Genomic DNA, 22,523 nt, shown 5'->3' with positions numbered 1-22,523 from the left:
CATTTCCGCATGCGGGTTGTCAAGAGCTTTCCAAGCGATTTTAGCATCACTTGGAAAGTGCTTGACAACTTGGTCACACTATATAAATCCATGCAAACGGCATGGATTTATATAGTGTGACCCCAAAGAATGTAAAAAAAAAAAAATCAAAAAATAAATCTATACTTGCCTTTTGATGTCCCCCGGAGTCTGGCTTCGCTCCGTCCTGGCTTGCCGGCAGCTCGCGGTACACTGAAGGACCTGCCGACGTCAGCATCACGTGACCCATCACATGACTAAATGACGTCACCGCAGGTCCTTCAGTAAACCACGATCTGCCGGCAAGTGAAGACAAGCACACCGGGGGCCATCAGAAGGTAAATATTTATTTTTTATTTTATTCTTTTTTTTACAGGTTCTATGGTACCCGGGTCTGGAGGAGAGTCTCCTGTTCTCCACACCCGGGTACCATCCGCACATTGGAAAGCTTGGATTCCGCATGTACAGATGCAGTGATGCGGAATCCAAGCGTTCCAATGAAAGTCAATGGCGGCAAAAACGCAGCGCTTCCGCAAAATAATTGGTAGTGCTACCTTTTTTTCCGCAATGATAATCCGCAGCGGAAATTTCTGCAGCATGTGCACAGCACATGCGGATCATCATTGGGGAACATTGCAGGCCTTCTACCATGCGTTTTTTAAGCGTTTCTGCAGCGTTTTTGCCCCTGCAGAAACGCTTAAAAAAACGCATCGTGGGCACACAGCCTAAAGATTAAAAAGGTGGTGACAATGTACATTTATCATCTAATGAAGGGGTATCAAATGTCTGCTATCTGGAGGAATTAAAGTGGGTGGTCCTTTTCACTGCACAACTATACTGATAAGCCAAGCATGCACGCTGCGGCTTCATTCAATGCCTATGGGTATGATAGAGACTGCAGTTAGAAGAAAAGGGGCTAGGGATTCACCATTAAAATGAGTCTGTCAGCACAGAATGACTGTTCAAACCAAAGACAGGCGCTCTGGGTGGAGATTATGGGGGAAAACAAGCAGGTGGGAAGGTGTAGTTAATTGTTTCGCAACACCTTTGGGCACCGAGCGCCTGTACTTGGTTTTAACAGTCATCCTGTACTGACAGAGTCCCTTAAAATAAAAATGTATATAATTTGATAATTAGAGAAGGTTAGCACTTCAATTCTGAATATATTTTATTAAAACACAAACTAGAAAGGAACGAAGAAACAGTTACCAGCAAAGGACAACAAGAAAAGGAGATTTGGGCATTGGACTTGTTGATATGCCTGTTGCTCTTTCACATAGATCATGGCAATCTAACTAATGAGAAATTCGGATGGTCAATGCAATGTGCATCTGTCAATCCAGGGAGACTAATTTTAAAGAAGTTGTCTACTACTTGGACAACTTCTTGTCATACCCCACGCTTGGCCCCAATAAAATAAAAAAAAGCCTATACTCCCCTCCCATGCCGGCGCCGTTCCAGCTCACAGGCTCTCGTGCGGTTGTTGTGTCACGTGATCCCAGTGCCCAATCAGTGCTAGCGCTACAGTCCCCGCTTTCGGACAAATCGAACATGAAGAGGAAGTCAGGGATCAGCTGCAGCCCGAACTTCCTTTCCATGTTCAATGCGACAGAAGGCTGGGCCAGTGACGCCAGCGCTGATTGGGTGCCGGGCTCACGTGTCACAACAACCGCACGAGAGCCCCTGGATGTTTTTCAGGTGGATTCTGTCTAGAACGGACTAATAAAGCGTTTAAAAAAAAAAAAAAAAAAAAAAACCTAACAAAAGCACAGCGAAGTCAAAACGACTTACTGTGCGTAGGTTTAACTTTTTTGTAACTTCTTTTAAACATTTCAGGCTTTTGGAAGCCATGAAGTAGCTAAAAAAAAGTGACCGCTGCATTCATCTGGAGGCTTCAGTTTTGAAGCGGCCACTGTTATGCACACGCCCGGACTGACTGGCGTGTGCGGGTGTTGTGGTTCCACTGGACCATGGACCGGAGAGTGCCTGGAGGGGCGTGACTAAGTATCTGGCCGATCCGACCAAGGTGGCACGACGGCATACGACGCCAGTGCACCAGGGAGAAACCGGGCAGAGGGACCAGGTGCTACTCCAGGTCAAACTCCGGACACGGGGGTTGACCCACACTGGGATTACTGGAACAGGCAGGTTAGGCTGGCACAGACTGGTGGATGTAAGCAAACACGGCAGGTATGCAGATGGGTGGATACAGGCGAGTATGCAGGCAGGGAGGTACTGGCCGAAAGGACGGGCTGGAGCACAGAGAGGTTAAGACCCAGTACAGACTGGGTCACAGAACCGCAGATGCGGTAGACAACCACAGCAGAGAGGGAACGCCCGAAGCGGTGGGCAAGAACAGAACAGGACGGGGCTGCAGGAGCAGCGGGCAGAAGCAGGGCAGGGCGGAAACCGCAGAAGGCAGTAAGCAAGATAAGAGCAGAGCAGAAACCGCAGGAGCGGCAAGCAAGGCAAGAGCAGAGTGAAAACCGCAAGAGCGGCAAGCAAGGCAGGAGCAGAGCAGAAACCGCAGGAGCGGCAAGCAAGGCAAGAGCAGAGTGAAAACCGCAAGAGCGGCAAGCAAGGCAGGAGCAGAGCAGAAACAGTAAGAGCGGCAAGCTAAGCAGGAGCAGAGCGGACACCGCAGAGCGGTAAACAAGGCAGGAGCAGAGCAGAAACCGCAAGAGCGGCAAGCTAAGCAGGAGCAGAGCGGACACCGCAGAGCAGTAAACAAGGCAGGAGCAGAGCAGAAACCGCAAGAGCGGCAAGCTAAGCAGGAGCAGAGCGGACCCTGCAGAGCGGTAAACAAGGCAGGAGCAGAGCAGAAACCGCAAGAGCGGCAAGCTAAGCAGGAGCAGAGCGGACACCGCAGAGCGGTAAACAAGGCAGGAGCAGAGCAGAAACCGCAAGAGCGGCAAGCTAAGCAGGAGCAGAGCGGACACCGCAAAGCGGTAAACAAGGCAAGGGGATAGGACTCTGTTCACAAAGAACAGACGGAGAAGGAAAGGCAGAACCAGAAGCACGCACAGTACTTACAAAGAAGTAGCGAGCGTACACTAAATTCACAACAGAGGTACAGAGACGACGAGAAGGAATTTAGGAGCAGGTTCAGACTCTGCAGAAAGACGCAGAAAACAGAGAGGGAAAAAGGGAGACAAGGTTAAAGTAGAAAAGAGGCACAGACAACAGGGAACAGAGGAACGGGAACAGATACCGCAAGGCAGGAACACAAACAGGACTCTGTTCAGACAGGAACAGATACCGCAAGGCAGGAACACAAACAGGACTCTGTTCAGACGGGAACAGATACCGCAAGGCAGAGACACAAACAGGACTCTGTTCAGACGGGAACAGATACCGCAAGGCACAGACAGGCAGATCTAGGAATACGGCCCCTAGAAGGCGAAAGAACAGGCAAGAAGCGTGTTCACAAGAACAGACCACAGTTCAGACACAGAACTGGAAAACAGGCAGGAAAACAGGATAGGACCTGGCATGTCAGAGACAAAAAGCCAACTGACAAGAAACAATGCTCAGGCGCCATCTTGAGGAAGAAGGTGGTATAAATACCCAAAGATGGACAGCAATAGGCTGAAGGTGCAACAGGGGCGTGTCCGCAGCAGGTACAAGAAACAGGAAGTTCAGCGGGCGTCGCTCTATGCAGCCAAAGTAGAGCAGAGCAGAGCACAAGGAAAGAAGCCAGACCAGGAAGCTGGGCGGGAGATGAAGTTTGCGATCTTGCATGATGAGAGATGGAACACCATGCAAGAACGCCGCCAGGTATGCTACAGTACCCCCCCCCTTACGCCCCCTCTTCTTCAGGGCTGCAAGGATCTTCCGCAGGGAATTTGGGGGCCAATCCCTCTCTACAAGGAGATTACTTCTATTGTCCACCGGAGGAGACAAAACTGGTCTCATAATCTGGATGGCTAGGATGCGACTTCCCATCCAGCCATCTTCAGCAACAGATGAAACGGGTGAAGTACCAGAAACAGCACACAAAAAAGTCTCTCTACATTTATTTTTAGGCAGCACCCCAAAAAGTTCAGGAGACAACTGGAGGTCCTCTGCCGGGTTGGAGGGGTGCAGAGACTCGGGGGTAGCCTCTGCTTCGGGGTACATCTTGTCAAGCTCACAGGATGAAATGGGCAAAGTATCAGGTACAAGGTGTAGAGAAGACACTGCCTCTTTGTTATGTGGTGGTACCCCGGAGGATTCAGGAAACAACTGGGGGTCCTCCGCCAGGTTGGAGGGGTACCGAGACTCGAGGGTAACCTCTGCTTCAGAGTACACTAGGTCAGACTCACTGGAAGAAGCGGGCGAGGTATTAGGTACCGAGTATAGGAGAGTCTCTGTCCATTCGCTATCAGGTAGCACCCCGAAGGGTTCAGGAGACGACTGGAGGTCCTCCACCTGGTCGGAGGGGTGTAGAGACTCGGGGGTAACCTCTGCTTCGGAGTACACTAGGTCGGACTCACTGGAAGAAGCGGGCGAGGTATCAGGTACCGAGTAAAGGAGAGTCTCTGTCCATTCGCTATCAGGTAGCACCCCGAAGGGTTCAGGAGACGACTAGAGGTCCTCCGCCTGGTCGGAGGGGTGTAGAGACTCGGGGGTAACATCTGCTTCGGAGTACACTAAGTTGGACTCACTGGACGAAGCGAGCGAGTTATCAGGTACAGAGAATAGGAGAGTCTCTGTCCTTTCGCTACCAGGTAGCACCCCGAAGGGTTCTGGAGACAACTGGAGGTCCTCCGCCTGGTCAGAGGGGTGTAGAGACTCGGGAGTAACTACCACTTTGAGGCACCCATTGTCAGGCCCACAGGACTGAGCGGACGAAGTATCGGGTACCTGGTGTAGGGAAGTCTCTCTCCAATTGTCATAGAGTGGTATCCCGGAGGATTCAGGAGGCAACAAGGGATCCTCCGCCAGGTAGTAGAGGTGTACAGACTGGGAGGTAAACACAGCTTCGGAGCATCCTTGGACATGCACACTGGTTAAAGTGGGTGTAGAATCTGATGCCAGGTGCAGGAAGTTCTCCTGTGTGGACTCTGGATGGGTAGCAGTCTCTTCTGGCTGGAGAACTGGTGCACCACCCACGCACATCACCCGCTGGGGCTTCTCCGGGATACAGGAAGATGAAGCTTCAGTAGGGACTTCAAGGTTGGGGTCAGGAGGTCTCAGGGAGGACAGACCCTGGCGTGACGGCTTGCCTCTGCGTCTAGCACGTCTGGACTGCCTCTTGAGGTTGGGAGCAGTATTCCGGAGAGTGTAGTCATCCTGAGTGGATTCAGGGCAAGCAACAGTCTTTTCGGGCAGGAGAACTTGTGCGCTACCTATGCACATTACCCGTCGGGGCTGCTCCGGGATACAGGGAAGTGAAGCTTCAGCAGGGGCTTCAGGGTTAGGATCATCGAAAGCCAAAAGGAAGGCCACCAGGAAGGCCTGTAGGTCAAGAACGATAGGATCCTGTGCTTCCCATAGGGGGTTGATCCATTCCAAGGCATCACCCGCTAGGTTGGACATTATAAATCCCACCTTAACCCGATCAGAACAATAAGCATTGGCATAGAACCGGAACTGCAGCAAGCATTGCCACACAAACGCACGGCATTGTTTTGGATCCCCGTAGTACCGTGGTGGATCCGCGGGAGCAGGTGCAGCTTCAGCAGGGACTCCAGGATTGGGGTCATCGAAGACCATTAGGAAGGCCACCAGGAAGGCCTGCAGGTCAAGGACGATAGGATCCCAAGCTTCCCATAGGGGGGTGACCCACTTCAAGGCATCACCCGCTAGGTAGTCAATTATAAATGCCACTTTAGACCAATCAGAAGGAAAAGAAAGAGGGTAGAACTTGAAGTGCAGCATGCATTGCTCCACAAATGCACGACTTTGTTTTGGATCCCCATAGTACTGGGGCGGATCCGCAGGAACAGGTGCAGAAAGCTCCATCTGGACGGGTGCGTAATTAGCCAGGAACTCAGCTAGAGAAAAAAAAAAAAAAATTATTTATTTTTAATGCACGTATTAGCTGGAAAACGTCTCAGAGAGCGAAGGCCGTGGGGCTCAACGGGAACCATGGCCTGAGCATGCTGTTATGCACACGCCCGGACTGACTGGCGTGTGCGGGTGTTGTGGTTCCACTGGACCATGGACCGGAGAGTGCCTGGAGGGGCGTGACTAAGTACACTAAATTCACAACAGAGGTACAGAGACTACGAGAAGGAATTTAGGAGCAGGTTCAGACTCTGCAGAAAGACGCAGAAAACAGACAGAGGGAAAAAGGGAGACAAGGTTAAAGTAGAAACGAGGCACAGACAACAGGGAACAGAGGAACGGGAACAGAGACAGCAAGGCAGGAACACAAAAGGGACTCTGTTCAGACGGGAACAGATACCGCAAGGCAGGAACACAAACAGGACTCTGTTCAGACAGGAACAGATACCGCAAGGCAGAGACACAAACAGGACTCTGTTCAGACGGGAACAGATACCGCAAGGCACAGACAGGCAGATCTAGGAATACGGCCCCTAGAAGGCGAAAGAACAGGCAAGAAGCGTGTTCACAAGAACAGACCACAGTTCAGACACAGAACTGGAAAACAGGCAGGAAAACAGGATAGGACCTGGCATGTCAGAGACAAAAAGCCAACTGACAAGAAACAATGCTCAGGCGCCATCTTGAGGAAGAAGGTGGTATAAATACCCAAAGATGGACAGCAATAGGCTGAAGGTGCAACAGGGGCGTGTCCGCAGCAGGTACAAGAAACAGGAAGTTCAGCGGGCGTCGCTCTATGCAGCCAAAGTAGAGCAGAGCAGAGCACAAGGAAAGAAGCCAGACCAGGAAGCTGGACGGGAGATGAAGTTTGCGATCTTGCATGATGAGAGATGGAACACCATGCAAGAACGCCGCCAGGTATGCTACAGCCACTATGTTATACATGAATGAAAAAATGCTTCAATGGATCCCACTGATTCTGAGATTGTACTTCATGATAGTGGTAACATTTCTTCGATATGACTTGCATTTATTTGTGAAAAAACTGATATTTGGCAAAATTTTTGAAAATTTAGCAATTTTCAAACTTTTAATTCTTATGCCCTTAAATCAGAGAGATATGTCACACAAAATAGTTAATAAACAACATTTCCCACATGTCTACTTTACATCAGCACAATTTTCGAAAGATAATTTTTTGTTTGTTAGGAAGTTATAAGGGTTAAAAGTTGACCAGCGATTTTTCATTTTTCCAACAAAATTTACAAAACCATTTTTTTTTTTTTTTTTTTTTTTAGAGATCACATCACATTTGAAGTGACTGAGGGATCTATCACAGAAAATACCCCAAAGTGACACCAATCTAAAAACTTCACCCCTCAAGGTACTTAAAACCACATTCAAGAAGTTTCTAAACCCTTCACGTGCTTCACAGGAACTGAAGCAACCTGGAAGGAAATAATGAACATTTAACTTTTTTCACAAAAAAATTTACTTCAGACCCAAATTTTTTTTTATTTTTACAAGGGTAAAAAGAGAAAATGGACCACAAAATTTGATGTGCAATTTCTCCTGAGCATGCAGATACCCCATAAGTGGGGGAAAACTGCTGTTTGGGCACATGGCAGGGCTCGGGAGAGAAGGAGGACCGTTTGACTTTTTGGATGCAAAATTGGCTGGACGCAATGTCAGGTTTGGAGAGCCCCATGTGCCTAAAGAGTGGAAAACCCCCACAAGTGACCCCATTTTGGAAACTATGCCACTCAAGTATTTTATCCAGGCATTTAGTGAGCGTTTTGAACCCACAGGTATGACACTGAATAAGAAAACATTAGGTCATCATACTGAAAAAGTTCATTTTTTTCACAAATTTCTCACTTTTGCAAGAGGTAACATCGAAAAGTGTACCCCACAGTTTGATACCCACTTATGAGCGGAGCGATACCCCACATGCAGTCAAAAAGTTCTGAGCGGAAAAACAGCAGAGCTCGGAGCGGAAGGAACAATATTTGAATTTTGAAACACAAACTGGCTGAAATAGATTGTGGGTACCATGTCCCATTTGCAGGGCCCCTAAGGTGCCTAAACCACAGAAACCCCCATAACTGACCCCATTTTGGAAACTACACCCCTCAAAGATTTTTTCCACGGGTATAATGAGTATTTTTATGCGAAAGATACTACACATTTGATAACATTAGGTTGTCATATTGTTTACGTCGACATTAGTGTTGGGCGTAAGTTTGCATCGGGTATGCACAGAGTATCGCGGGTGCTCGAGTGATATGCTCGCGTCTCCGCCCCGTATGTTTCACGGCTGTTAGACACCCAAAAAAAAACATGCAGGGATTGCCTGCCATACAAGGGCAATCCCCACGTTTTTTTGGCTAACAGCCATGTGGAGATTGCCCTTGTATGGCAGGCAATCCCTGCATATATTTTTTGGGGTGTCTAACAGCCGTGAAACATTTCACTTGAGCACCCGCGATAGTCAACCACCAGATGCAAACTTGAGTAGCGAGCAACATTAGCCGCCAGATTGTCATCATTTAACTTTTGAAAAAAAAAAAGAAAAACAACACTAACCCTAAGACAAACCTAACCCCAACCATAACCCTAACACAAACCTAACCCTATCCCTAAAATAACCCTAACCCCAGCCCAACCCTAACCAATATTTTTTATATGACTAAGGGTATGACAAAGGGGGATTTTATTAACTGTTTATTGGCTTTTGATCACTGTGATATCACAGTGACCAAAAAGAACCAATAGAAAAAAAATGATCTGCTGTTGCTGGGTACCGGCTGGCAGAACTCGGGCAACGCACTATGCATGCGCCCGCCACTTTTTTTTTTATAAGACGACGAGGCAGAGGACTGGGGGACGGTAGAGGTGGGCTGAATCAGGAGGGCCGGGGGATGGCAGAGGTACCAGGGGACATCATTTCGCTCTCTTCTGACATGTATATCATGTCAGAAGAGAGAGAAATGATTGCAATAGCGGCACACTTTTTTTTTTACTTGATCGCCATTATTCATTGAATAACGGCGATCATGTGATCGGGGACCGGAAAGACTAGCCCTGATCATGTTCTCCAGGGTCTCTGAAACCCTGGAGATTTAACAACGATGGAGAGAGCTATACCCTTATTTCTCAGCGCCGCTAAAAAGTGGTGCTGAGGAATAAAGCCCCTTAACTGTTGCCATTAAAAGGCATATCGGCGGTCGTTAAGGTGTTAAACACGTACATGAAAATATGGTATCGGTGTCATCAGTTTTTTGGAATATCTGTGTGCTGTACATGGTTTTTCACGGATACATAGACTTGTATTAGCCCTTTTCAAACACGACACCGGAAAAAACATGGACATGTAAATAGCACCATAGATTATAATACTTACGTGTTCGATCTGTAAAAAAAAAAAATGCAACACATACGTGTAATATGGACGTCTGGGTGATGCCCTACTGTGGTTCTGGGTGAAATGACAGGTACAACATGATGTTACATATGTAACAATGTTACAGATACAACTTTACAAAAAAGGCATGGAATCAAAGTCTTGACTTCAACACACAATTGTTATAAAACATCTGACCTTGTGCTTAGTAGTGTGCAGTACATTGCAGCTATGTGAAGACCTCAATCACCTTTCTTTCACCAAGACCTTTTATTTTCCTCACAAATAATAATCAGGGCCTGTATAATATTCTGGGAATAATGTTACACCCATGAAGAGAAAACTTCAGCCACATCAGTGATTCTAAAGGTACTAACTATAAAAGCAGGAACACTCTGGAAGACAGATCTGTGTTGGAACTAGGGATCGGTTCTCGCTGGGATTTCTGCTTGTTTGGCTTTAGCTCTGACATTAATAGCAATAATAAAGTTCTTTAAAACATTCATAAACAACCTGCTGCTGACACCTCCGAGCAAACGTAGCAGCGTTCAGCAACAGCAAATTTCATAGTTCAGGAAGCGCAGTTAGTAAAGGAGGGGGGAGAAAAGAAAGGTTTGTTCTTAGCATCTGAGTCATTTGGAACAAAGATCCTCAAAAATTGCATGAAATCAGTCATGTAACTATAGAAACCAATTTCTTCAGCTCCATATCACACGTCTCACACCTCAATTGTCTTTATTATTGTCTACTGTCAGATCCTTAATCAGAAATGTGAACAGGCTTGATGATTTATTCAGCCGGGGAATGAAACTGTAGGTCAAGTGAAAAAAAGAAGTGTACACCGTGCACACACCTAACTCTCCAGCCTCAGGTACTTTCATTTCATTCTGTTCCCAGTACCTCTGGGCCAATTGCAGCAAGCGCCAATATTAAGGCTCAATTAAAATAAGCTCTAATTAGCGCAGCTCTTTTCCTCTCAGGCTAGAAAAGTCAGGAAATGGATATTGGGAAATGTTTGAGAAAAAAAAATAGCTAGCGAGTGAAAGGCTACAGACATAAATGAACGTATTTGTTGATTTGTACAGTTGCTATGCAGAGGCCTCTGGGAGCAAAAGCTTAACCAGCCTAAGCTATAAACTAAAACCCCTGCAGCTAAACATGAACGGAGTGAAAACAAGGGCTCCATCTCAGAGCTGAAAACTGCTGGGCTCAGAAAATTAAAAGCCCGAGGCATTTTCCATTTAAAACGAAATCCCAGTACCGCCTCCCAGCCAAAGAATTATAAGCAGTATCAGATTTACAAAACGAACAATTACCCTGGAAAAATGCAGCCTATTGTACGGTCCCAGATGCTGGATGCAAAAGTGCTGCCCCTCTTATTTTAATATCGCTGCTCTTTAGAAACACCAGTTCTAGACAAGATAAACCCAAATATAATATGCACATGTTATCCGAGGAGAACTTCAATCAATGCAGAAAGAGAGAGAGAGTCGTTCCTCCCATGACGGTGCCTTGTTTGTAATGCTCTCCTTGCCTCCAGCGGCTTCTGTCCTTCCTGGAGGCCTATAGAAATGGTATGCAGCAGCAAAATACACTCTGACCTAATTGCCAAGAGAAAGCTTCCAACTTTTCCAAGCTGCCTCTGCTCCGGCAGGGACCTACACTGGCAGAGATGGGGATCAAGAATTACTCATTTGAAGAAAGCACACACAGATCCGGGCTTTAGTGGCTTACCTCCTTGGCTTTCTGCTTTAATCTCAATTGTTCAGGGTCTTCTTTATTTGCCCGGCTCTGTCAAAACGAACAAAAATAAAAAACACAATACGACAAAAATAAAAATAAGTTATTCTTTCGCAAAAGTTAACTCTTGCTTCACATTGCAATTAAAGGGTTACTCTAAAATGGCTGAATTCTTAAACATGCGGCAGGCATTAAATATTTAATGCATAACAATATTCTCCTGTGATTAAAAAGCTTTGCTGTAGGGTAAACTGCCTCAGTCCAGGATTTGTAAGACTTCCCCTCATGCATTTTCATTCTCATTTTCCATAAAGGTTTGATGCCCGGGTACTTGCCTCAGGGAGCCCCGAGTGCCAGAACTGCTACTTAGGCCAACTCAATCATGACCTCCTTGCTATTTAATTTTATGTGGTAGAGCATAATTGAGTCATCATAGCTGGCAATGATACAAATGCAAAGTTAGGACCTGGAAAATATACAGAATAGTAACATGGCATATGGTGCATCTCTTCAAAATTGTGAATGGCGATCACATTTGGTCCCTTTGCACACAGCCAGCATCATCTTTTCCCACTGGTTTGAGTCTACACTTCTACATTTCTATGTGTCATACAATTTTACAATATTGTCTATTAGTTTATTTTGGTCTACTAGGAAAAATAATTTTGGCTCAATTTTGGAACAGAGAATCACAATTAAGGTCAGACATAAAAGGTGGATGGTAAGGCAAGTCTATACAGATTACAGGAGAAAAATGTATGGCAAGAAAGTTAACAGACAACCAGTGAAAGTGGACATTGGTCTCCGCGAGTCCTAAGACGCCTTTCTGTGTTATTTGGTTTTACAATTTCTAAAATATGTGAAGTTACCTTAGCAGCGCGTAGCAGCATTTCTCGCTCCTCTTCAGTTTTTCGCTGTTTCTCTAGGTGCTCCAGTTGCTCAAGAAACTTAAGCTGTGCTCGAACGTCACTAGACTGGGCATAGCGATCACTTTGCTTAAGAAGGAAAAGTACAACACCAATTAGGTAACAATAAGGCCTCATTCAGACGTCTTTATTTAATTGCACATGGAAAAAAAAAGGGACAGATTTCATTAGTGATCTGGATCAGATTTTCATCAGTGTTTGGATAGGATGTCCGCTTTAGCCATCAGCAATTATCTTGCGAACCAAAAAAAATAAAAAAAGTACAACGCTTCTCCTACCCACTACAATGTTAAAAATGGACAGCGTTTGGATGGCACACGAATGGCATTTATGTCTGATCCATAATTTTCATGTACTCAGACTTGTATGGGTGATTTTCATTCGAGACCGGTCACCGTGATTTTTTTTGCAGCGACAAGGTTTGCACAAAAATACAGTTATATGAACAGCACCATAAACTATAATGGGTATGTGTTAGATCTGTGAAAAACACCAGCAAGATTCATATGTGAAAAACAGACATTTGAATGAAGTCTTAAAAGCAGTGTTTTTGCACACTGCCTGCACCTACCGCTAGAGAGATCAGGAGTATAGCGCATATTGGTTATATACGGTATTGAACGCAGTAACAATGTACACGGTAAACTCCCATAGGGGCAAGTACAGGCAGCCACAACATTACCTTACAGAATGACATAGAATCAGTAACCAAGCGTCTTGCATATAACACACTAACATTAGAAAACTTTGAGTGAAAAGTATTATAGGGACATTTAAGTGTTAGATCATTATGGGCCAGAGTATCATAGACCACTCATTTTTATGGTTTCCCATTGGCTTAAAGGGGTATTCCCATCTCCAAAATCCTATCCCAATATGTAGTAGGTGTAATAATAATAAAAACAAATACCTCCAATTAGTATAGTTCTTCTGCTTCGCTATGTCTCTTTCCTCATGTAGGGCATTGCAGGACCTTAGGTATCCATGGTTACGACCACTATCAACTAGCTAATTAACTGTCACTATATCAGTGGACGTAACCATGGATACCTAAGGTCCTGCGATGTCTGTACATGAGGAAAGAGATATAGCGAATCAGAAGAACTATACTACATTTCTAATTGGAGGTATTTGCTAATATTATTATTACACCTACTAAATATTGGGATAGGATCTTCGAAATGGGAAACCCCTTTAAGCAAGAAAAGATTTTATTCACCAATTTCTTAAGCAAATTGAGCAATAAATCTAAAGAGGCAATAGCAAGGCATAGAAAATAAGAATGCAAAAAGAGAGGAAACACATAGGAAAGAATGGAGGGGCAGTGAGGAAGAAAAGCTAAAAGACAAGAGAATAATGAAAGGTAAAAAAAAAAAGAGAGGAGGCTGTGTGTCAAAGGGTCCCAGACATACCAAATATCAATAGCAATCAGTAAGACACATTAATGGTATAAATTTCATTAATCTCCTGAGATTAACCCTTTTGAAGCCTGCATGTTACTTTCATGTCTGTAAACCTCCATTAATGGTATATATTTCATTCATCTTACTGACTTTGTTGCCTGATTCTGTAAGGTAATCTCACGCACGCTAAGGGTGCTTTCACATTGCGTTTAAGAACCCGTTCAGTGGCCTCGTCCAGGCTTGCGTCCGAATCCCCCACAAAACAGAATTTGGACGTATGCATTGACGGGCCCATAGAATATAATGGCGCTGACCGTAAACGTGCACTCAGCCATACATAATTTTCGGGCGTGTATAGGCCTACTGGAGGCAGATATCCAGACGCAGTCTACTACGTCTAGGTGTCCGTCTACAGTAGGCGTACATGCCCGAAAATTATGCATGGCTCAGTGCTCGTTCGCTTTGTCAGCACCATTATAGTCCAAGGCCCCATCGGCATATGCGTTCAAATCCCGTTTTGTGTGGGGGTTCGGATGTAAGCCCCGAATGGGCCACTGAACGGGTGCCTAAATACAATGTGAAAGCAGCCTCAGAGTTTATGACCCATATTGGCCTGCAAGCTTGTTTCTTTGTGTCTGCATTTTATTGCCTCCTACAGGGTTAACATAGTTGATTGATTGTTAAAGAGACTCTGTCAGCAGAAATTTCCATGTTAAACTAAAGGTATGGGCAGAATGGCGCTGTCATATTGATTTAATACATTCCTTTAGTGTAAAAATTTGCAGCCTGGTTTTTGTTAAATCATGATAAATTTTGGTTTCCTCATCTCTTCGTGCTTCGGGGCGGGACTTGTGGGCAGGATTGTGGGTAAGGTCTTCTGCTCAGAGGGCTCAACCACGGCCCTTCCGCTGCCTCTGTTGAATTAATCATCTTCTTAATTAAAATTTTGGTTTGGCGCTGTCCTAGCTGTGGGCATCGCTCTCGTAGATTCAGCTTGTGACGGTCTTCATGTTCCGACAGTAACAACTCCTGTTTTAGCTCGTCAAAGCAGAAGGCTGCTGCGGATCAATTGAGGCAGATAAATTGTAGACAACCAGAAAGATGGATCTGAAATTGCACTGGAAATCTCGCACCAGACGACGAAAGGACAGTGAAGAGTATTTGAAAGAGGTTTTTATTTGTCAATGCATTTCGAAGCATACAACACTTCATCAGGACAAACCACTATATTATATATGCTTAATAAAGTGGTTTGTCCTGATGAGGTGTTATATGCTTCGAAACACGTTGACAAATAAAAAACACTTCCAAATACCATTCACTGTCCTTTCATCCTCTGGTGGGAGATTGGCAGCATGATTTCAGATCCATCTTTCTATTTGTCTACATTTAGAACAACTCGACATAGATGGCAACAACCCTGGCACACGCTGCAAACACGTTTTCTTCAGCGGAGCTCCAGGTGCTGGAGAAAATCCAAACAGGCCGAAGAATTCACTCTGCCCTTCACCTCTCCAAACAATCCTACTTCAACACACTTATCACTGCACTATCCAATAATCCTAAACATCTGACACTTTTCATTCTCTCCTCAATCCAAGAGTATAGGCCCCACCACCGACCTCAGAACTGACAATATGGCCACTTATTTCAAAGAAAAAATTGACCATATCCGACATTAAATTTTCTCCAAATCCTCTAATATCGTGCATTCTTCTCCTTCCCGCACTGCATCTAGCTCACTTTCTGTCTTCAAACCGGTCACTAAAGAAGAAGTTAGGCTCCTTACATCTTCTCACCCTACTATATGCAGCAGTGACCCTATTCCCTCACATATCCTTCAGTCCCTTTCCCCGGCTGTCACCACTCACCTAACTAAAATAATTAAGCTCTCTCTTCTGGTATCTTTCCTTATTTCTTTAAACAAGCCAGCATACACCCAATTACTTAAAAACCATCCCTCAACCAGAACTCTGCATCAAATTAGAAACCAGTCTGTAATCTTCCCTTCATGTCTAAACTTCTAGAACATTTGGTACACTCCCATCTAATCCACCATCTCTCAGATAACGCTCTTCTTGACGCTTTTCAATCTGGTTTCCGCTCCTTACACTCTACTGAAACTGCCCTTATGCCCTTATTAAAGTCTCTAGTGATCTACTAACAGCTAAAACTAATGGTCACTACTACTGTGTATCACCAGCTCCTGCTCACTATGCTTTGCTTTAATCGGCCTCAGGGATATTGCTCTCTCTTGGTTATCCTCCTACCTCTGACTGCTCCTTCCCTGTATCTTTTGCTGGCTCCTCTTCCCCCTACTGTTAGGGTTCCTCAGGGCTCAGCTCTAGGTCCCCTCTTCTCTCTATATACTGCTCCTATCGGACAAACCATCAGATTTGGTGTTCAGTACCATCTCTATGCTGATGACACAATTATACAGATCATCTCCTGACATCACCCCTGCATTACTACATAATACCAGGGATTGTCTTTCCGCTGTCTCTAACAATATGTCCTCCCTCTATCTAAAACTGAATCTGTCAAAAACTCAACTCCTTGTGTTTCCTCTCTCTGCTAACATACCTTTACCCAATATTGCCATTTACATTTCAGCGTGTGGTTTTACCATTACTGCCCAGCAACATGCCCGCTGTCTTGGAATTATATTTGATTCAGATCTTTCCTTCACTCCCTACATCCGATCACTTGCTCAGTCATGTCACCTACACCTCAAAACCATCTCTAGAATTCGAACTTCTTACCTTTGACCCTGCAAAAACTCTTACTGTCGCTCTTATTCATTCACATCTGGACTATTGCAATGCTCTACTAATCGGTCTCTTTTTACTAAACACTCCCCTCTCCAATCCATCCTTAATACAGATGCAGGATCATATTCTTTTCCAACCGCTACACCGATGCCCCCACTCTGTGCCAGTCATTATACTAGCTGTCCATCCGCTACAGGGTCCAATATAAACTTATCACTCTCATCCACAAAACTCTTCTCTCCACAGTTCACCTAAGGCCACGGCCCCACTATCAGTATTCGGTCAGTATTTTTTCTTAGGAGTGGGAGCCAAAACCAGGAGTGGGTGATAAATGCAAAATTCATGCACTTGTTTCCATTATACCTCTACTCTGATTGTTCCTCACCTGGTTTTGGCTCCCACTCCTGAGAAAAAAAATACTGACCGAATACTGATAGTGGAGCAGTGGACTTAGGCGAACATTCTCAATAATCCAAACCTTCCACTCCTGTCTCCAACATTTCTCGCTTGCTGCGCCGTTTCTCTGGAGTGCACTACCCAGGACAATTCGATTAATTCTCAGTACCAACAGTTTTAAGCGTGGCGTAAAAACACATTTCTATAGACTGGCCTATCGCCTCACATCACTTATATAACTATTCCCCTTTTGCCCTTACAAAATTTTCTTCCAAATTTGGTTCTTCGTTGCATTTGTTTACACACCCCCATGCACTTAATAGCACTCTATCTGTATTGTACAGATACTGGCAGGTTTATGCAGCGTTATGTGAATACCCTATTTATTATATTGATGGCTGGAGAGTACAATACAAGCACTTTTTACCATATACCTTTCGTGTCTCCCCCATTTCCTCACAGATTGTAAGCTGGAGAGCAGGGCCCTCACTCCTCTTGGTATCTGTTGAATGTGTTACTCTCTAAATGTCTTTATTGTCTGTACAAGTCCCCTCTGAAATGTTAAGTACTGCGGAATATGTTGAAGCTATAGAAATAATAATAAAATTACAGTAGAGCACTGCAGAGCTCTACTGTGTTCTCCACGAGAGAGCAGCTGCCAGAATCCTCTGGTGGCAGCTCATCTCACAGAGATCAAAAGGACTGACCGTCTGAAATCAGACATGCCGGATCCATATCTCTCTGACATCTGTTACAGGGGTAGGGTGGGGGGTGGTGAGGATCAGGAGGCCCACATACATACTGTAGACTGTCAGCCTGCTGATATTGGGGGCGGGGCCCGCATACATTTGTCTAATGCAGTGTTTTTCATCTCCAGTCCTCCGGACCCCCCCCCCCCCCCAACAGACCAGATTTTCAGGATCTCCTTAGCATTGAACAGGTGAGAGAACCTGTGGCATTTTTTGATGCCTTGATAATTCCATCACCTGTGCAATACTAAGGAGATCCTGAAAACCTGATCTGTTGGGGGGGGGGGGGGGGGGTCCTGAGGACTGGAGTTGAGAAACACTGGTCTAATACGTATTGAGGCAGAAAAAAATGGACCCATCTCAAATGAAGTCCAATACAGCCAGAGTCATATGTTCTGATCACACTTGGCCATTAGTGATTGTCAACCCATCCACTTATCCTCTAATTCAGGGGTGGGGAATTGTTTTTCCGCCAAGGGCCATTTGGATATTTATACTCTTCTTCGGGATCTGTACAAATCGTGCCAACCACACCCACAAAGTACGTCCTGATGCTGGCACTGGTGTCAAGACGTAATCTTTCATTGCATGCACCTCAGCGTTCAGTAGTGAACACTGTGTGCGTGCTCACAGAGCAAGCAGACATTAATGGACCGGCGACCCAAGTAATGCGGTCCCTGGGAATCTGCCCAGTGGCGATAAAAGGTCATGTCTGCTCTAACTGAAGGGGTAACTGCCAATGTCTGGGGATCAAGGATGTGCTGCTGTTATTAAGTGTCTCAGCAATTGCTTAATACTTACAGCAATAGACACAGGTAATAGGGACAGAAGAGTGGGTAGGTGTCATTCTTACATCCATCACCTGAAAGTATATGTCAAATATGACTCCCAGAATGTTTGCTGGCCTGAATAGGCTCACCAAATATGGAGCACAGTGCACAAAGAGCATGGATACTGCTGAGTATGGTATATCCTAGGCAGGGTCATTTGACATCACTGCCATGAAGTCAAGATTTTGAAATTCATCTCTTGGGTAAGCCATTGGCATTTTGACTGTTAGGATTAAAAAAAAATTGCTAGTCTGCCCACCACAGATTTATTCTTCAATCTTGATAAACACATATGTGATTTGGTCTACGTATATATTAAAAATGTACAGTCTAAACAGCAAGAATTTCATTGGATTTTTTAAACTCTATCTCAAAAATATAATTGAAAAGAAATAACTAATTTTACTTTGTGTCTTCCCTAGGTGTACATATTTCCTTATAGATTGCAAGCTTGTGAGTAGGGACCTCCCTACTTTCGTTTTATTTGCTGAATTATGCTTTGTTCTGTAATGTCAGATATTGTTTGTACATGTAACCTCTGAACTGTAATGTGCTGCGGAATATGGTGCACTATATAAATGAAAAAATAACTAGAGCCTACATGCATTGCTTAAAAATAGTTATCTACAATACAAAGCAAATAAAAAGGTGTTTATCCAATTTTATAAATTATATGCAGTGGTTTGCAGTAAGCTATCATACTCACATGCAGTCAGATGACTGTGCTCCTAGATTTTACCAGTTTATATGAAATACTATAATTAAATCATGTGGTTAACTACCTTCTCCCATCCTGCAATGTGGGACATCCCACATCATAAACAATTTAACCTACACTGCCCCCGACTCTATTAAGTCCCTATCTGCCTCAGGAAATATTGTGTTTCACATGCTGGTCAGCAAAGTAGCGTTAGTAAGAAACAGAACAGCATAAAGGTCTCACAGTATCAGATCTGTGTTGTGTGAAGATAGCAAGTATAGTGCCATCTTACACCTTACAACAGTGGGACATGCAAATGGCTAAAACCAAAGACCATGCCTAGAAGAGAGGAGAGGACTCATGGGAGGTACAGTATACTGTAACAAACATAACAATAAACTTTAAATCCGCTTGCATTAAAGCAGCTGTGCCCAACCTTTCTTACCTTGAGAGCCACATTCAGCTTCAAGAGTGTCGCGAGCCATCTTTAGACCCCAAGTAGTAACATCCAGCTCCTGCCTCTACTCTATGTCCCCACACACTAGTGACACCCAGAAGCCCCCATTATCGGTATAATGACAGCCAGAGCTTCTTCATAGAAATCACACAGAAGCAATATACTTAAAACTAGGGGTTCCCATATTAACCTCATTCAGTTTTCCTCCAAGCACTCCCACCACACTATCGCATCCAGCTCTAAGCACCTCCTCTGAATGAGAGCGTCATCCCATCCCTAGTTTATCATACTTAGAGTGGTTTTCCCACAAACAAAAAAGAAGCTGGAGGAATAATAATAAGTTCCACAATTGGATGTGTTTAATTAAAATGTCCCTGTACTGAGATAATCTTATACATGTGCCCTGCTGTGTACTGTGTAATGGCTGTGTCTGACCCTGCAGGAACATGGTCTGATCATACCATATCTACATGCCTGGGGAGGAAGCAAAAGAGTATACAGACATTACAGCCGGGGATCACAGCTGATTCATTCATGTGAGGTAAAACATTTCCCTGTCTGCTTCTAAACAATGTTTTATTTCAAAGAATGAATCAGCTGTGACCCCCTGCTGTAATATCTGTATATTCTCTTTTGCTTCCCCCCTGCCCAGGAGATGTGGTATGATCAGACCATGTTCCTGTACGGTCAGACACAGCCATTACACAGTACACAGCAGAGGCACATATATAAGATTATCTCAGCACAGGAACATTTTATTTAAACACATCCAATTGTAGAAGTTATTATTCCACAATTATTGATTAAAATCAACTTTTGTTAATGGGAAAATCCCTTTAATTATATGTGCATTCAGATCTGCTCTTCTGTGTGGGGCTACTCTCAGAAGTCACCATCTGGAGACCTGCTCTTCATAACTGTTTACTAGACATGGTGCTAATGCACCAAGCTGGCAGACAGCCCTGAGCCACACATCACAGGCCAGTGAGACACATGTGGCTCCTGAGCCACAGGTTTGAGACCCTGCATTAGAGCCCCTTTAAAACATTCTACCAGCTTTGCTTGTTGTTTTTTTAGATAGAAAAATACACAAAACTGGAATTCCACCAGAAATAAGATAAAGACTAGCTATTCAAGAATTAAGCAAATCGCATCCCAAATTAAAGTGTCGCGACGTCACAAAGTCAATCTCAGGAGTTTGTCCTAAATTAGTAGGATGGGAGGATTTCAGATTTAAAAATAGATTAAGTGTTTGATGACATCTAAGGGTTCTAGTGACAATTATTTATGGTGCTGATGCTATTTCAATGAATTGTGGAACTATATTATTGAGAGCTTTCTCATAATTGTGTAGTAGTATGAAACAGATTGTGATGTAAAATGTGAACCGGGTAAAAGGATTAATACGGTAATTGCACACAGAACACCACTACACTGAGTAATACTTAAAAGCAATGTAAAATGCTTATACATTTGTTTGTTTCACTAATTATTTCTAAGGTTACATCAATAAAAAGATTAAATTATTAAACTCTAAAACCTAATAATGTAGATAAAAGTCAAATTATTTATAGGCTTGGGCATCCCTATTCCTCCCCCTTACACTATATTGCAGCGCAGTCTGTTCACATTGGTCACTACATATTCACACAAGCTTATTTGTAAATCACAGAGCAAGTCCGTCAATAAAATTAATGCTGGCGGACCAATATAATTGAGGCCCATTTAATTTTAAGTTGGTAAACTATACTAAAATAATTTCTATTTCTTAGGTTCATTAATATTTTTGTGATCCATAATATTATGGCCTTTTTAGTAAATTCCCAAAGCTCTAAAGTAAAAAAGCCAATCCCTTGACAGTGGAAGAGGGAAATGCTTAGTATTCAGTGAACTGGTTTCATTTACCTTGCAGTTTGAGTGTCTGTGCTGTGCTGCCACTGTTAGTTTTTCAATGAGCCATCGTAATCTTTCCTGTGTCGCGTGGGACACCAAGTTCATAACATCAGAGTTAAGTTCCTTAATGTCATGCCTTTTACCTGTGGAAGCATAGAAAATCCATTACATGTTTTAGTGGAAGCTGATAATTGAAATAATTAGCACAGCAGGTATTCTGTTCCCTCCAGAACTCATACCCATTAAGAATAGAGGCTTGTAGATTATGATTTTCCTGCTACACTCACAACTTCAAAGATATTAGACACTGCATTAATAAAACTTAGCCTGGAGCTCTGGAAAGTATAGGCAGTGTTTCACTTGGCCTTCAGAATATTTCCGCTTGCAAGGTCAGTGTTAGGACACCAATATTAAACAGACAAAATAAAAAGTCCTTATAGAAATGCTATTATAAATGCAATTAAACTTAAAGTCATACATATTATAGCCATACCCATTGCTAGCATGGCATTACCAAACAGTGCAAGCAGATTGTTTGTACGTTACTGGCACCAAGGTCAGAATGATATAAATGGCACACGGCATCAATATACGTCATTTAACACTGTCAGTTGGCTCTTTGGGTAGAGTAAAAAATAAACACGAGGCACTATTGGCATAGAATTTGTACCAACATAATGTCACCGCACCCAACATGTTTGTTTGGCTTCTTTGTTTGTATTAGAAAATGTTTAGTCAATAAAATGTATCAAGTATTTTTTTTCATAATATGACAAGGTGACGTTAAAAGCTGTCTAGCTACCTCTACCCTTAAAAGGGATTGTTCCATCTAAAATACAGTTTTGAGACAAATAGCCCTCTCCCCTGGCAGGGGCTTTCAGCTCTGGTTAAGAGTGAGTGGTCTCCAGCCAAAAATCCCCCTCAATGACATCGATCAGCCCAAACAGGGCATATGGTTCTGGGTTGTCGGGCAGGATAAACCCTTGATAGCCTTAATTATTGTTGTTCAAAAACGTGACATAGTATCTATAGGCCTAACCAGATCTGAATTAAGAGAGGGATTTTGGTGCACTTCTAAGTATTTATGGATATACATATATATACTACACCCAGAAGCACTAAAATTATAGTAGTCACATAAAATACAGATCTAAAAAAGGTTAAGTTAAAGTAAAATATCTAAACATCCTCTAAGAGCCACTTCTCCCAACGATCCAGGAGTAATTTGGTGATGAACAATGCTTTC

The 22,523-nt window shown here is 43.9% G+C and overlaps 1 protein-coding gene across 1 annotated transcript in view; it reads right to left on the bottom strand.

Annotated features, from left to right (window-relative positions):
- Positions 1 to 22,523, bottom strand: part of TAF4B (TATA-box binding protein associated factor 4b) — a 147,520-nt gene that overhangs the window by 1,296 nt on the left and 123,701 nt on the right. Inside the window, exons 11-13 of the mRNA XM_073676958.1 lie at positions 21,290 to 21,420; positions 12,022 to 12,147; positions 11,147 to 11,203 (exon numbers count right to left, since the gene is read on the bottom strand). Of these exons, the coding sequence (XP_073533059.1) occupies positions 11,147 to 11,203; positions 12,022 to 12,147; positions 21,290 to 21,420 (314 nt within the window). The remainder of the gene's footprint in view (positions 1 to 11,146; positions 11,204 to 12,021; positions 12,148 to 21,289; positions 21,421 to 22,523) is intronic.

The sequence above is a fragment of the Phyllobates terribilis genome, unplaced genomic scaffold (assembly GCF_046119375.1).
Source record: "Phyllobates terribilis strain yellow unplaced genomic scaffold, ASM4611937v1 Scaffold_4__5_contigs__length_816908805, whole genome shotgun sequence".
NCBI classification, from domain to species: Eukaryota; Metazoa; Chordata; class Amphibia; order Anura; family Dendrobatidae; genus Phyllobates; species Phyllobates terribilis.
This window is presented reverse-complemented; position numbering and strand designations above follow the sequence as displayed.